The following is a 16010-nucleotide window of genomic DNA, read 5'->3' as shown; positions in this document are numbered from 1 at the left end:
GCCAGCTAGCTTGTAGAGTTTATCAACAGGTGTAGGTTTAAGACACCCTGTGATTATTCTGCATGTTTCATTCAGTGGTATGTTTTCTTTTAAACATTTCAGTACAGATGGTCCCAGATTACTAACTGGGGCTAGCTATAGGGAGCATACCATGCCCCTATTAAATCGGCTCCACTGACTTCTGATAAATTTCTGGACCCAATTCAAAGTGCAGGTTATCACCTATAAAGCCCTATACACTTCGGGTCCAAGCTGTCTTCGAGACTGCATTTCCTTCTATGAACTGGTGTGGGCTTTGAGATCTCCTGGTGGGTGGGGGAGGACTTATTTCAGTCCCACCACCCTCTCAAGCACAACTGGTGGCGGTGAGAGAGAGGGCCTTCTTGGTGGTGGCCCCCGGCTCTGGAATGCCCTCCCTAGAGAGATTAAGTTAGCCTCCACACTCCAAGCCTTTCGGTGTAATTTAAAAACATGGCTTTTTAGACAGGCCTTTGACTTTCTGTAGTTTATGGCTAGGTTAGAGGTCCTTGCGATTGCTCACATGGCACTTGGATTGTTAATTGAAGATAGCCAGTTTTATCTGCAGGTTCTACTGCATTTTATGAATTCTTAAAATTTTTAGTAGATGAAGTTTTATGTGTGTTCGTTGTTTATAAAATGATGTTTTGTTTTATATGCTTACGTATTGTCCATTTTATATGCGGCACTCGCAGTGCTTTTATGAGCCGCCCCAAGTCCCTTTGGGGAGATGGTGGCAGGTTAAAATAAATTATTGTTGTTGATATTATTTTTATTACTATTATTATGGTCCCTAGGGACAGGCTTTCCATTGAGATCTTTGCATTGAGCTGGGTCTTTTTGTCCCTGGAGATGGAGCAAGGCATGTATTGTATTGGACATGTATTGTATCTGAAAAATGGACCTGGGCTGAAAAAGTGAATTCCTCAGATCAAGTGTGATTTTGGAGCTGAAAGTCATACATTCCTTTTGTGAGCTGGAGGAGTGACAGCTTTTTTCAAAACTTCAGTGCTCTCACATCAGGAATAAAAGTACCTGGCTTCCATTTCAAAATGGTATTAGGTCTTTAATTGGAAGCGTGAGAAATGGTCAAAATAGGCCAGTGGTGTTATGTATTGTTATGTATTGAGTCCTTGCTGCCTTGCTGTAAGACAGAGATGGGAATTGGGCGCCTCTCCAAACATTGCTGGGCTGCCATTCCCAGTAGCTTTACCCACCAAAGCTAGTGGTGAGGAATGATGGGAGATGCATGTTTAATAATACCCTACTCCAACTCCTGTCATAAGGTTAGTCTGCAGCCCTAACTGAGCTTTTGAATTCTAACAAGTTAACCATGTCATCTTTTTCTGTCGTTGATAGATTGGAACAAAACATGGTGTTATCTATCTGATCACGAAGTATGGATACATTCATATGTATGACTTGGAATCCGGTGTCTGCATCTACATGAACCGTATTAGTGCGGACACCATCTTTGTCACGGCTCCTCACGAACCTACCTCTGGTATAATTGGAGTAAACAAAAAAGGGCAGGTAAGGCATGAAACCTTAAGTCAGCAGTCTAGGATTATAAGCCTTTGCCTATACTTGATGAATCACCACTTTGTCAATGCCATTTATAACCCCCCCCCCCCCCCCCAGCATGGCATGAGTTTGTCGGCACTGATCTGCAAGTGTGCTCTGTCTTCATAGGTACTCTCTGTTTGTGTGGAAGAAGATAACATTGTCAACTACGCCACCAATGTGCTCCAGAACCCAGACTTGGGGTTGCGTATGGCAATCCGGAGTAACTTGGCTGGAGCGGAGGAACTCTTTGCGAGGAAGTTTAATACTCTTTTTGCACAAGGAAACTACGCAGAAGCAGCCAAAGTTGCTGCATCTGCCCCAAAGGTAAGATGTGATAAACTATGTGTGACTGTTATTGTAAATTTCCTAAGATTTAACCTTGGTTAAAGCAGCAGGCAATCCCCAGTCATTCTAGAATGCTGTGTTGTATGATATTGTTCCTTTTTCAGAGAGGAACAGACAGCTTCTAGAGAAGCTTAAGCAGTTGCGTCTTGGCTGGAATAACAAATTAGTACTTGTCCCACTGAATATTAATACACAAAGAGTACTCTTTCCTCTCCCACTGTCTGCAGTTATTTTTGTAGCATCTTGAGGCATGTGAGTATATTACATGCATTAAGCCTGCTTGCAACTTTAGCTGCATGTTTGGAATTTAAGGATAACTAGAATATCTGAAGGAGCATTATTGCTTGATCAGATGTGGATCCCATAGTGTGCAACAGTGCCAAAGTGTGTTTCAGATTTGAATCTTACCCTCATTAATTACGAGCTCAGGTACACAATTATGTCCAAGATAGGTATTTTGTAATGATAAATATTAGAAATAGTCATTGTTTGGGTTTTGATTTTATGAATGACTAGCTGTACTCGCCACGCGTTGCGGTGGCCAACCTTCCCTCCCTCTTTCTCTTCTTTCTTTCTCTCCTTCCTTCCCTCCCTCCCTCTTTCCTTCCTTCCCTTTTTTCTTTCTTTGTCTCCTTCCTTCCTTCTCTTCTTCCCTTCTTTCCCCCACCTTTTCTTTCCCTTCCTCTTTCTCCTCTTTCTTCCTTCTTTACCTATTCTTGGTTTGCAACTCCCATCAGTCCTCCTGATCCACCTACCTACCTACCTACCTACCTATATCTAATCTGTCTATCTGGAAGATTGCTGGGAGTTGCAATCCAGGAATAGAAAATTGGAAATATTCAGGGATTGGGATGCTCTCAAAGAAATCCAAGGAGAAGAAAGCTTGCAGCTTGGAAGCAGTGGATTTGGATCATCCTCCTCTCCTAAAAGGCCTGGTCTAGGGGATGCTGGGAGCTGTAGTCTGGAAGAGAGTGTGGATATGCTTTTGGGTGTTTTGTTTGCTGGGGGAGTAGTTTTTGCACATTCGCTGTAGCGTCTTTTTGCTTTTTTGGCTTTTTAATTCCCTTCCTCTGTATTTTTCAGTGTTTTTATGAGTGATGGTCACTTATTGGCATGATAGATGTATTGTGTCCAAATTTGGTGTCAATTCATCCAGTTGTTTTTGAATTATGTGAATCCCACAAACTAACATTACATTTTTATTTATGTAGATTCATTAAATTTATCATAAAGAATTAAGGGAGTGTTGTTGTTTTCAGTAGTGATTTTAATGGATCCATTAAAAATGCATAAAAAGGTGAGTGAACTACAACTGTCTCCAAGCCCCACCAGCATTTAAAGTTGGTCATAATGTGTATGTGTACCACTTTTGGTCCAGATCCATTGATTGTTGGGTTACCAGTGCTCTTTGTGTGTAAGCTACAACTCCCATAATCCCAGGTCAATCCCCCCAAATGCCTCCAGTATTTAAAGTTGATCATGATGGGCCTGTGTGCCAAATTCAGTCCAGGTCCATTGTCAGTGGGAGTCGCAGAGCTCTCTGGATGTGGGAGCCATCTTAGAAAATACATACAAACATAGATCGGTCAATCCATAGATACATACATACATATATACAAAGAAATATATTTTCACTTTTATCAGATAGATTTAGATGGATAGACAGACTATATAGCGAATATTTCTAGATTCTCTTCTGGGAATACCCGCTTACTCTGCCTGTTAATTTAGATGTCCTTCAGAGAGAATTGGGCAACTTATTGAGGATAGGTCTTTGAAGGCTCTTAGACATGACTAAATAAAATATTTGCATTCAGCAGCCATATGAGAGGGTCGATACCATTGAAGTAACAGGAGATGGCTGTTGCTTTCAAGTTTTTCTTCAGATGTGGGAGCAGCAACTAAGGTGTTGGACCAACCCAATCGTTTATATCAGTGGTTCCCAACCTGTGGTCCGTGGACCATCAGTAGTCCGCAAGAACTAAAATATGTTGTGCAGCCTCACCGTTACTACACCGTTGCAACTAGAGTGGAGACCTCGGTACACTCCTTCTATACCTGGGACGTCGTCCTCTTCCACCGAGCGCGCAGCTTCGGGAGGGACGCACATGGAGCGGTGAGGGAGGAAGGGGACACCCGCCTAGCCAGCCAGATCAGCCGAATCAACCCTGGCGATCAATGGGGTGACAGATGTCGCAGCCAGATCGCCCTCACATCCCCCTAGCTCTGCAAGTCTTCAAAGCAAAGGCGATGTCACAACTTCTCTATGGAGCACCCATCTGGTTAACCCCCAATAATAGCGCCATCAGATCTTTTCATTCGAAATTCCTCCACAAACTATATGGTGCCCCCAACTGTGTCCCGTATGCAGTTCTTTGTCTTGAATCTGGGCAATATTCTATTGAGGCTACTATCTGGCTAACCGTCATTAAATTTTGGCTATCTATACACTATCAAAGTCCCAGCGACTCTCTGACTCAACTCACCTTGAGCGAACTCCACCACTCCAAATGGTGCTCAACTGTCCTAGCCAAGATCGGGGAATTGGGCTACGACAGCGATTTCCTGACCCTACTATCTTTTTCCGAGATTTTTACCCTCATCAAAAGGAGGCTGCTAGAAAGGGACCACAACCAATTGTTGAGCTTGGCAAACAAATCCTGCTCACCTATTAACTTGGCAATTCCATACACACAGGGAAATCCAGCCTTTTACATCACAGAGCTCACCAACCCCTCTTACAGAAGAGCCTACATGCTGGCTAGATTTAACATCATGCCATCGCCTCTCCATAGAGGAAGACTCAATGGCCTCCCGAGCGACAAGAGGGTCTGCCTCTGCAGCACAGGACAGCTAGACTCCATACCGCATATTCTCCTGCACTGTCCACTCTACCAGGAGCCTAAGATCCAGCCTGCTAACACAAGCCATAGATTCACTGAAGAACCGCAGCGATTCTGACAAAGTGATTTTGCTTTTAAATTGCCAGGACTTTAGCTGCTGCCTTTCAGTGGCAAGATTCCTGAATGAAGTCTGCAAACTGAATGTGTAGCAAACGAGAAGCCCTTTTTATTACGTGTACTATGTTTTTATACTCTCTGCCATGTTATGCCAATAAAGGCTTATTGTATTGTTGTCAACTAGAGTGACTGGTCTCACGAAACCTTATAGTACCAAGGCTTATTAAAAAGGTTTTATGTGAGCGAACAGATGGTGACTATTGGGTGGCATCTGTATCAGAAACTAGAGCTGATGTGGTCTATCTAATGCAATTTTCCAAATCAGCACCCCAAATAACCAAACCGAATCTAAAGTTGACCAAAAACGTATTCATAACCCTTTGTTGGAAAGTGGTCCTTGGTCAAAATATTCCCTGATCAAGTGGTCCCTGGTCAAAAAAAGGTTGGGAACCACTGGTTTAGATGCAGTATTCTAAAACAGCAAACTGGGCAAGCCCTGGCTATCTCTTTGGAAACTACTTTGAAGAAGACCTCCTGTGCTCTGTTCCAACCTTCAGGGAATCCTGCGGACCAGCGATACCATCCGGAAGTTCCAGAGTGTGCCCGCACAACCAGGGCAGGCCTCGCCTTTGCTGCAGTATTTTGGGATCCTCCTCGATCAAGGACAGCTCAACAAGTTTGAGTCGCTGGAACTCTGCCGTCCCGTCCTTCAACAAGGCCGCAAACAGCTGCTAGAAAAATGGCTTAAAGAAGATAAGGTAAGCCAGTAACCATTCAGATGTCCTTGGTATAAGGGGTACTTGTGCCAACAAAAACTGCCCAGACACATGAAGACAAGTGTGTTGCACTGAAACATTTCATGCCTTGCTGATGCTCTTGGGAGAGATCATCTGGAGTTTTGGAGTTTGGTGTCAAATTTATGCGGATGATACCCACTCTATTACTCCTTTCCAGTGAAACCCAGAATGCCATCCTGACCCTAAGCTAGTGCTTGTCATCAGTAATGGTCTGGATGAGGGCTAACAAGTTGAAAGTAAATCCAGAAAAAACAGAGGTAATCCTGGTCAGTCGGAAGGCGGACCAGGGTGTGGGGTTAAAGCCCGTGTTGGACGGGCTCGCACTCCTCTTGAAGTCTGGAGGACTGGGGGTGATTCTGGACTCATAGCTGACCATGGAACCCTAGGTGTTGGCGGTGGCCCAGGAGCGCCTGCGCACAGTTAAAACTTGTGTGCCAGCTACACCAGTACCTTGAAACACCAGATCTGGCCATGGTAGTCCACACCTTAGTTATATCCCATCTGGACTACTGTAACGCTCTCTATGTGGGGCTGCCTTTGAAGACAGTTTGGAAGCGGACAATTCCTTTGTTATGGCAACTCCACTGGCTGCCAGTCTGCTTCCGAGCTAAATACAAAGTGCTAGTCACTACCTAAAAAGCGGTTCAGGCCCTGACTATTTTAAAAACCACATCTCTGCATATAGCACGAGCACTGCAATCTGCAGAGGAGGCCCTCCTCTCTGTCCCACCCCTGTCTCAAGCGCGGTTGGTGGGAACGAGAGAGGGAACCTCCGTGATCGCTCCCCGCCTCTGGAACTCCGCCCTGAGTCCCCTTGTTGGGAGAAGGGCGGGGTAGAAATGCGCTAAATAAACAAATAAATAAATAAATAAATAAAACACCCTCCCTAAAGAACCAAAAATGGCCCCCTCCCCCCTCTCCTTTGAAAAGCTTTTAAAAACTCATCTATGCACCTTAGCTTATGGAGAGGAGGAGGACTAATTCCATCTTATATTCAGCCCCGCCTAATTGTTGGACTAGGCAGGGCTCATCGGTTAGCTGTATACCATCTTAGCTCTAATATTTTTAGTCTAATCTTCAAGAGTGTTTGAGAACCTATTATGTTGTCCAATGTATTATGTCTTGTTTATTTAAGTTGTTATTTTTATAATTTTGTCGAGTTTGCTTTTGACTTTTAATGTGTTAATTTTGGCATTGAATGTTTGCCACTGTGTTTTATTTTGCTGGAAACTGCCCCGAGTCCCCTCGGGGAGATAGGGTGGGCTATAAATAAAACATATTGTTATTATTATGCTGTGTGTCCAGAATGCTTCAAGAATTTCACGATTGTGTGTCTTTAAATATACCTTCTACAGGCTAGTGTCTTTGCAGTGGCTTGGACTCTCATTCCCCTAATCTGATCCAGTACCCAACACATTGAGAGGGCACAAGCCTGCTTTTAAATCCCCCTGAAGCTGGTAGCATTTTTTTAAAGCAAAGAACTCCAGCTGGCAAAAGCTGGGTCACATTCCTGCACTAACAATAGAGTTCTCTTCTTGAGCATTGAGTTGAATCGTGGAAAGTCAGGAGACCATAACCTGTATTTTCAGAGCAACAATTTCAGTTGCTTGATGCAGCAAGAACAAGAGGGAAGAGATGAGCTGCACATAGTGTTGACCCAAGAAGACCGGTTGAGTCGAAATCCTCTTTCTAGTGCTAGCAAACCAAATGTAGCTTAAACCTGTGAGTTGCATTGGTTCTGGAACACTCTTCTCTGTTTCAGCTGGAATGTTCTGAGGAATTGGGAGACCTAGTCAAGTCTGCGGACCCAACTCTTGCCCTCAGCGTTTATCTCCGTGCGAATGTCCCAAACAAAGTAATTCAGTGTTTTGCAGAAACTGGTCAGTTCCAGAAAATTGTCCTTTATGCCAAAAAGGTAAATATCTCACCTTCCCCTCTTGAAAAGTATGTGATTGCGTAAAACTTACTTGCAAGTCAGAACCTTCTTATATCCTGCAGTTATGTTTTATCTTTCCTGAGATAAGCTAACGTCTCTGAACATTCCAGCATATCTGTCATGTGACGGGCCAGAATCTCAGTCTGTTAAGTTTCAGTTACTGAAGTCATGTGGTCTATGGAATATTCAGTGGATTCCAGGCAGAAAAACATGAAATGGGACCAGAACTGCAAGGCGTGTTTTATAGGCAAATTAAATGACATCCCTGGTTCTGTAGGGTCCTATATCAAGTCAGGGGATGCTGTGGTTTTAGTTGAGAAAAGGTTTTTAGCCTATTTTAAAAGGGTTTTAACTTTACTTTTAATATCCTTCATGTTTAATTCTATTTTACTATCTGGATGTTTTTTTGGGTTTTAAATTGTATTGCATCCATTTTCCTGTAACTGCTTGGAGTCTTTTTTGGAGAGAAAGAGTGGGGTAAAATAATAATAATAATAATAATAATAATAATAATAATAATAATATAAACACACATACCTACTGTTTGGAATATTTACTTAACTTTTTCATCTTAGTAATATTTTATGTATTTAAATGTATTTATGTCACTTTCATCCCACTTATTTCAGCCCGAAGGCGACTCAGGGCAACGTATTCTTCTTTCTCAGAACTCCCAAGCTGGCTTACAAGTAACACTAAAACCATATGAAATAGGAACAGAGCAGCATGAAATCTGTAGAACGTAAAGCCGATCTGAATGTTTAGAAAGACAAACTCTTACTGCAGTAATGGGGAGAAAAAAAACCTCTTAATATTTAGTATCATGTGACCTTTCATTGAGAGTGCATTCCTCAGGTGCATACATTGAAAAAGGCCTCTACCCTAAACTTCCTCTGCTTAGTCTCCTGTGAATCTTAAAAGAAGCATATTTTCAAAAGTCCAAAAGTATCTTGGGTTTGCCCTTTTTTACCACCATTGATTCAAAGCAAACCTAAATCTTCAAATGTGATTTTTCAGGTTGGCTATACGCCAGACTGGATTTTCCTGTTGAGAAGTGTCATGAGAGTCAGCCCAGATCAGGGCCTCCAGTTTGCCCAGATGTTGGTACAAGATGAAGAACCCCTGGCCAACATCAACCAGGTAAAAGCTCGCTTCGGAATCTGTAATTTTGGCCCCCAAACCTACCCTCTACTTATACATGCTGTAGAACTATACAAAGTGAAACCAATATAGCTTTACCACATGCTACATGGCAACGATTTACATGTCTGACAGCGTGGTGTTTCTTTGGCCATAGATCGTTGATGTCTTCATGGAGAATAGTTTAATTCAGCAGTGTACTTCTTTCTTGTTGGATGCCTTGAAAAATAATCGACCTGCGGAAGGACACCTTCAGACTCGTCTCCTTGAGATGAACCTCATTCATGCTCCACAAGTAATTCCTTCTTTCTTTGTTTTCATATTTTTTGGAAAAATTCCTTCTCGTTCCTGGTGTTCTCTGGTCATGCCCAAGGAATATCCCATGTGATGTTCTTCTTTTATACTTCAGTGTAGACATTTATTTGTATGTGTTTTGGAAGTGGGTAACATGTTTTGCCCTCTGATTTGTTGTCATAAAGTGACTTGTGCTTTGGTTAACATCTCTCTTAGGTTGCAGATGCCATCTTAGGAAATCAAATGTTCACCCACTATGACCGGGCTCACATTGCCCAGCTTTGTGAAAAAGCAGGCCTGTTACAGCGTGCTTTGGAGCACTACACTGACCTTTATGACATCAAGCGGGCTGTTGTTCATACTCATCTTTTGAACCCAGAGGTAAGACAAACATGTGAGCAATTACCCTGTTCTTCCTTGGTCTTAGTCTTGCCAGCTTTTGCTGGAGGCTTCGTTTGCTGTTCTTGAAGTTACCTCTTGCCTATACCGAAATAAGCCAAATGTGATGTAGTGGATGAGCGAGCAGGGCAGAAGTTAAAACTGGATCTATTGACAGGTTCTGGGTAGTTTGTTATATATCAGGAAGGACTTTTGACTCGTAGTTGTTTAACAAAATCACCCTGCCTTCATGCTTTTGAAAAGAGGAAAACTGGTTGTAACCAGGAACGAATTATTTTGTGAAAAGACATCTAGATTCATTTAGTTCTCATACTTGGAGCACATTCTCATGCTCAGAAGGTTTGGTTTTTAAGTGGGATGGATGGAGATGGATGTATATTAAAACCAGGCTTTAGTTGGTGGACTTCAGGTTTTTAGTAAAAAGTGAAGTAGATCACACAAGCCTTAGGTCTGCCTGTTGAATTCTAGTTGGGCTAAGACTTGAAAGATCCAAGCTCAAATGCCAACTTGAACCATGAAGTTCCTTTGAGGATCTTGGACTAAAACACTTTCTTAGCCTAAAGCAGGAATACTTTGCTACTTTAAGCAAAGCATCTTGTTTCTAGAGGTTGGGAAAGTTACTTTTTGGGTCACAGCCCCCAGGACTCTTCAGTTGGCATGTACAGCTGGGGCTTCTGTGAGCTTTGGTCTAAAATAGGGCATCTTATATTTTTTTCCACTCACAACCCCTTTCCGCCTGAGAGATTGGTATGTGACCTCAAGTATATAAAATAGGCATGCAAACCAAACATTTACGGATAATAAATCAGCCCTTGCATGGCTTGCTAAACAGGCTGATGTTCCTTTTTATGGTGTTCACCTGAAGTGTCTTCTGCAAAATTGAACATAAACACTGAACGCTGTTGCTAACATTGTTGTGTAAATGCGTGACATTCAGAAACCCCAACATTGAGCTAAGGGGACTGCATATGGGGTCAGGACCCACCGTTTCAGAAGCAGTGACCTGAATTACCTCCAGAAGGTGATAGGGACAGGTTTGGGGAGGAGAGGAGAAATCTTGAGCTGATTCTTGTATTAGTTACTTTATTGCCCCAAAGACAAACCTGCTCTAAACACTAAGAAAATGCTTATGGACCTTGATGTCTTCTTGTTGTTTATTCGTTCAGTGGCTTCCGACTCTTCGTGACCTCATGGACCAGCCCACGCCAGAGCTCCCTGTTGGCCATTACCACCCCCAGCTCCTTCAGAGTCAAGCCAGTCACTCCAAGGATACCATCCATCCATCTTGCCCTTGGTCGGGCCCCTCTTCCTTTTTCCTTCCTTTCCCCCCAGCATCATTGTCTTAATACACAGCTTTTTCTTAGTAGGTGTTGCAATATTGAACATCTCATGAGGCTCACATGACTATGCTAAAAGTCTTCCTCCCTTTCCCCCCAGTGGCTTGTGAACTTCTTTGGCTCTCTGTCCGTTGAAGACTCTGTGGAGTGCCTGCGTGCCATGCTGTCTGCCAACATCCGGCAAAATCTGCAACTCTGCGTGCAGGTCGCTTCAAAGTACCATGAACAGTTGGGCACACAATCTCTTGTGGAGCTTTTTGAATCCTTTAAAAGTTATGAAGGTAAGCCTAGGTAACTTTGGACCACTGGAGACTCTATAGTGTTGGCCAAAGGCAGTGGATAAGGTATGCCTTCCATAGAAGCACTGAAACAGAATTTTTTTTAAAAAATGAAATAGAAATAACTCAGGTGCAACAAGTCCAGCACACGTAGCTGTAAAAAGCTAGCCTTGGAGATACGGGCCTTATTGAACAATGTCTTGTAAGCAAGAACCATGCCTTAGGAAGAATTTGACTGCAGAAACTTCTCTTCTTCAACAGGAACTTCAGGAAATATGGAATACATCAGGCAAAATGAGTACATGTGATAATCTGGTGTTTTAAAGAGAGAATATGATTTAATTTTCTCTTTCCAGCACTTTTCTACGTAACAGTTCTACTATAAAGAGAGCAAAGCCCTCTATCAGTTGGTAGCTCCAATATGAAAATAAAGCCACAATCCTGTTACTTAGTTTATAGAATCCTGTAGGCTTTTCTTATTCTGGCTTTCATATATTGGCTTCAATATGGAGTAAACAAGCAAATGCTGGAAGTACTAACGTTGATGTAACAGGATTTAAAAGGGGCCAATCATGTTAGAAAAAACAACCAGAAGTCTAGGACTGTTGCATTTATGACAACATAAGCATGTCCAGATTAGAAAGCACTTAATGATACGTATGATCCAGAATTTGGGATGTGTGTGTAAGCATGTATATAATCATCCTGTTGTTAAGACTATAAATAGTAAGGTCAGGGAAACTACATGAAGGATCGTCCATCATTAAATGTATTGTTTCTATGTATTCATGAGTGCTAATATGTAGGCTTCAGCTGTTTGTTTGTGTTACTGTAGGTCTGTTTTATTTCTTGGGCTCTATTGTGAACTTCAGCCAGGACCCAGATGTCCACTTCAAATATATCCAGGCCGCTTGCAAAACAGGCCAAATCAAGGAAGTTGAAAGAATCTGCCGAGAAAGCAACTGCTACAATCCAGAACGGGTGAAAAACTTCCTAAAGGTAAGATTTCCCTGAATACTTGCTTGAATAGGGGTTTAAAATAAATATATATATGGAGAGAGAGTAGATTGCTATACCATCTTTCATCAGATGGTACTGAAACAGTTTTTTTTAAAAGTAGTATATTACTTATCTGGTAATTGCAGTCCCTGTATTGTGTATAGGCTGAGAAACAAATTATTTCTTGCATATGTTTATCATCCCAAAGGAATTACTGTAACTTTATTCTTATATCCCGCCACCATCTCCTTGAAGGGAGTCGGGATGGCTTATAGATGGCACAAAGTGCCTAAAAAGAAACACAAAAATGAAGTACAATGTAAAATACAATAAAATAAAACACATACGCATATAAAAACATCAAGTCAGACTCAATAAAACCCACTGTACGGCCGATAGCCGTACAGTGGGTGGCTTTCACAGTGTTCAACCTTATTTCTCTCGCAATGGCAGCAATTTCCTGTTGCACATCGGGGGTGGGTGGGGTGGGGTGGGGTGGCAATGCCAGATAGTTTATAAAGTCTATCAGCAGGTGTAGATTTAAGACATCCTGTGATTATTCTATGTGTGGGTAAATGGGGAGTTCCATTGTTTGCCTAGATGTTGCACTCACTTCTGGATTTGTATTGATACTCCCATTTGTCCTTTCCCCAGTTATAATGGTATTGCCTTGTACCTTCTTATCTCTTCCCTGCTTATACAGGAAGCCAAGCTTACTGACCAGCTTCCCCTCATCATTGTTTGTGACAGATTTGACTTTGTTCATGACCTGGTTCTCTACTTGTACCGGAACAACCTACAGAAATACATTGAGATCTATGTTCAAAAGGTAACGTATAAGCAAAAGGGCACATTTGAAACTGTGATAGCAAACCTGTCCTTGTTTCATAGAATAACTGTTGGACATTCAGTACAACCTAAATTCAGTATATGGCCTTCATTGTAGGGCAATCGAATGAAACTGAGTTCAGTCCAGGAGGATAATTTTGGCGTTTCATGCTGCCCTTGGTTTGTACCGTATTTCATTGCCTGATAGTTGCCATTGGGGATAATGATGCTTTGAGCAGACAATTATGCAAGCAGACTTCTTTTAAAGATTACAAGTTTTGTTTACTGATAACTTCATGTATTTAAAGATACAGGCACATTTCTTGTCACGTGTTAAAAACTTCAGTAACACATCAGAGAGTTTGTATCTTGGACTTATCTTTAACGGTTTCTTCATAAATTATATTGCTTTATATACAGCTCTCTTTAATAAGAGTTTGCTTCCAAATAAAACACAAGCCTCAACAGTATCTAGCTTCTTAACATGAGCTTCTACACTCTGACAGACTTCTATACTCAAGCTCATTCAAGGTTCAACAACAGTTCTCTAACAGTCATTCCTCAACAGACATTCCCCAACTGTCATCCTGTTTAAACCTGAGCATTCTAAACTGTCACTGAGTCAGCCGCGTGACCTGCAGCCCCTCCCACTCCTTTAGGTATATAGAAATAAGGAAACTGCAAATCAAATAAGATATATACTTCAGGTTATAAAAAAACACATTACAAAACAGACAAACATCATATAGAGGAGGCTTGGGAAAATTGCTTCCTCCAAAAGTTGCTACCATGTAATATTTGTACCCCCATTTTTTGGATAGCAAAATTAATATTTTTGTGTATAATAGTCACAGATCTGTTTTGGGGCTAATTCCCCTTCCTTCCTTCCTTCTCTGAAGGAAAGGCAGTTTAAAAACTATAATGAAGTGGAGATCTCTGTAGCTGCACTCTTCCCTCCTTCCTCTGAAGTGCTAATGCAGTTTTAAAAAACCTGAAGTGGAGGCCTCTGAAACTCTGCTCTTCCCTCTTCCCTCCAAAGAGCTTCATTTCAGCTTTTGTAAACTGCCTTGCCTTTAAAAAAAAAGAAGGGAGGGAGAAAAACTGAGCTGTTTGTTTGAGGCTGGATCATCCCTCCTCCTCTTGTCTCAGAAGTAAGGCAGTTTATTTTATTTAAAAAACAGAAACCAGATAATCAAAGATAGATTTTTTTCATCCTGTAATAGTCACAAACCTCTTTTTTATTTAAAAAAGGTATTAAAAGTGTGACTATTGTGCAATGAAATATGGTATTTCTCTTGAGATGGTTCTTCTCAGTCCTAAAATGAAAGACGTCTTTGTTTCCTAGGTCAACCCAAGCCGTATCCCAGCCGTGGTTGGAGGGCTGCTTGATGTGGATTGCTCTGAAGATGTCATTAAGAACTTGATCATGGTGGTGAGAGGCCAATTCTCCACCGATGAACTGGTTGCTGAAGTTGAAAAAAGAAACCGGTAAGACTCAGTGGCCAGATTAAAATTTCCAGTGCTGGTTCAGGATAGGTTTATTTCTAAAGATGTGTTAGATTCTCTGCACCCCCACCCCCCAAATGGGGTACTGAATGCAACATGCACCCCATGGCAGAAAGCCATGCAAACCCAACATAAGATAGTAGCATATGTCTCCTTGTTCTTTCTTTTTTCTTTTCTCTAGTTAATACATCTACCTTTCTTTTAGGCAATGGCTTAGTCAAGAACTGCACACCATTTTGTACCTTTTGCTTTTTACGGAAGCGGGTAGATCCAAATTTAATGTGGTCATTGGATGGTAGAACATTGATGGTATAGTAAACAGAGCTGTGTTGTTCTTCAAGGCTGAAGCTGCTTCTGCCGTGGCTTGAGTCCCGGATCCATGAAGGCTGTGAAGAACCGGCAACCCACAATGCCCTGGCGAAGATCTATATCGACAGCAATAACAACCCGGAGCGCTTCTTGAGGGAGAACCCCTTCTACGACAGCCGGGTTGTAGGGAAATATTGTGAAAAGAGAGACCCACACTTGGCCTGTGTAGCTTATGAAAGGGGCCAATGTGACCTTGAGCTGATCAAGGTTAGTGTTCGTTGCTTAACCTTGGAGGGAAGGGTATATGAACAGTAACTTAATTCACCATGATTTTGTGCATAAAGTAGCTCCTCTAAATTGTTGGTTTCAAACAGTCTGCCAGGGATTTCAGGGGTTAATAATAATAATAATAATAATAATAATAACAACAACAACTTTATTTATACCCCGACACCATCTCCCCGAGGGGGACTCGGGGTAGCTAACATGAGGCCAAGCCCAACAATTACAACAAAGCAAAAAAGAGTACAAACATACAATAATACAAAATAAAATATAATAAAACAAAAAATACAAAATAAACACAGAATATAAAATAAAACAGCAAATTGAGCAGAGTGGGCAGGGCCAATTACAAAGGATAGACTTAAAAACCTTGGGTGAGATGGATGAGTAGGGTAATGTATCTGGTGGGTGCTTCAGATGGGACAAACAATGGGGTGAATTTCACTAAAGGGGGAGAAAAATTGAATTGAAGGGCATTTTGTACTGACTTGGTCAAGGTATGGGGGATTTGTTGTTCATTCCTCAAAGGCACACTAGAACAGCCAGGTTTTTAAGCTCTTCCTGAAGGCTGCCAGGGTGGGTGCTTGCCTAATCTCTCCGGGTAGCGAGTTCCAGAGTCGAGCCACCACAGAGAAGGCCCTCTCCCTTGTCCCCACAAGTTGCGCTTGCGATAAAGGTGGGAGCGAGAGGAGGGCCTCTCCAGAAGATTGAAGGGATCATGCAGGTTCGTAGAAGGAAATGCGGTTACGAAGGTAGGTGGGTCCCAAACCGTTCAGGGCTTTATAGGTGATAATCTGCACCTTGAATTGGGACCGGAAAATAAATGGCAGCCAGTGGAGCTCCTTAAACAGGGGGCTTGAGCGCTCCCTGTAATTCGCTCCAATTAGCAGTTTTTAGCATGAAGATCAGTAATGATAGACCATATTCTACTTCTTAGTTCATCCCTTCTTAGTTCATTTCTCTAGTTCATGAGAGAAACCTCCCCGCAGGATTACAACACATCTAGGCATCCC

General features: G+C 42.1%; 1 protein-coding gene across 3 annotated transcripts in view; it reads left to right on the top strand.

The window, feature by feature from the left end:
* CLTCL1 (clathrin heavy chain like 1) overlaps positions 1–16010 on the top strand; it is a 62376-nt gene that overhangs the window by 18830 nt on the left and 27536 nt on the right. For all 3 annotated transcript variants that reach the window (XM_060785929.2, XM_060785928.2, XM_060785930.2), the window contains exons 6-17: positions 1378–1551; positions 1711–1908; positions 5447–5647; positions 7449–7601; positions 8640–8762; positions 8920–9057; positions 9273–9437; positions 10893–11073; positions 11906–12069; positions 12773–12898; positions 14243–14385; positions 14745–14979. In XM_060785929.2, the coding sequence (XP_060641912.1) occupies positions 1378–1551; positions 1711–1908; positions 5447–5647; positions 7449–7601; positions 8640–8762; positions 8920–9057; positions 9273–9437; positions 10893–11073; positions 11906–12069; positions 12773–12898; positions 14243–14385; positions 14745–14979 (2001 nt within the window). The remainder of the gene's footprint in view (positions 1–1377; positions 1552–1710; positions 1909–5446; positions 5648–7448; positions 7602–8639; positions 8763–8919; positions 9058–9272; positions 9438–10892; positions 11074–11905; positions 12070–12772; positions 12899–14242; positions 14386–14744; positions 14980–16010) is intronic.

The sequence above is a fragment of the Anolis sagrei genome, chromosome X, assembly GCF_037176765.1.
Source record: "Anolis sagrei isolate rAnoSag1 chromosome X, rAnoSag1.mat, whole genome shotgun sequence".
Lineage (NCBI taxonomy): Eukaryota > Metazoa > Chordata > Lepidosauria > Squamata > Dactyloidae > Anolis > Anolis sagrei.
Note: the sequence above shows the minus strand (reverse complement) of the source record. Positions and strands in the feature narration are given on the sequence as shown.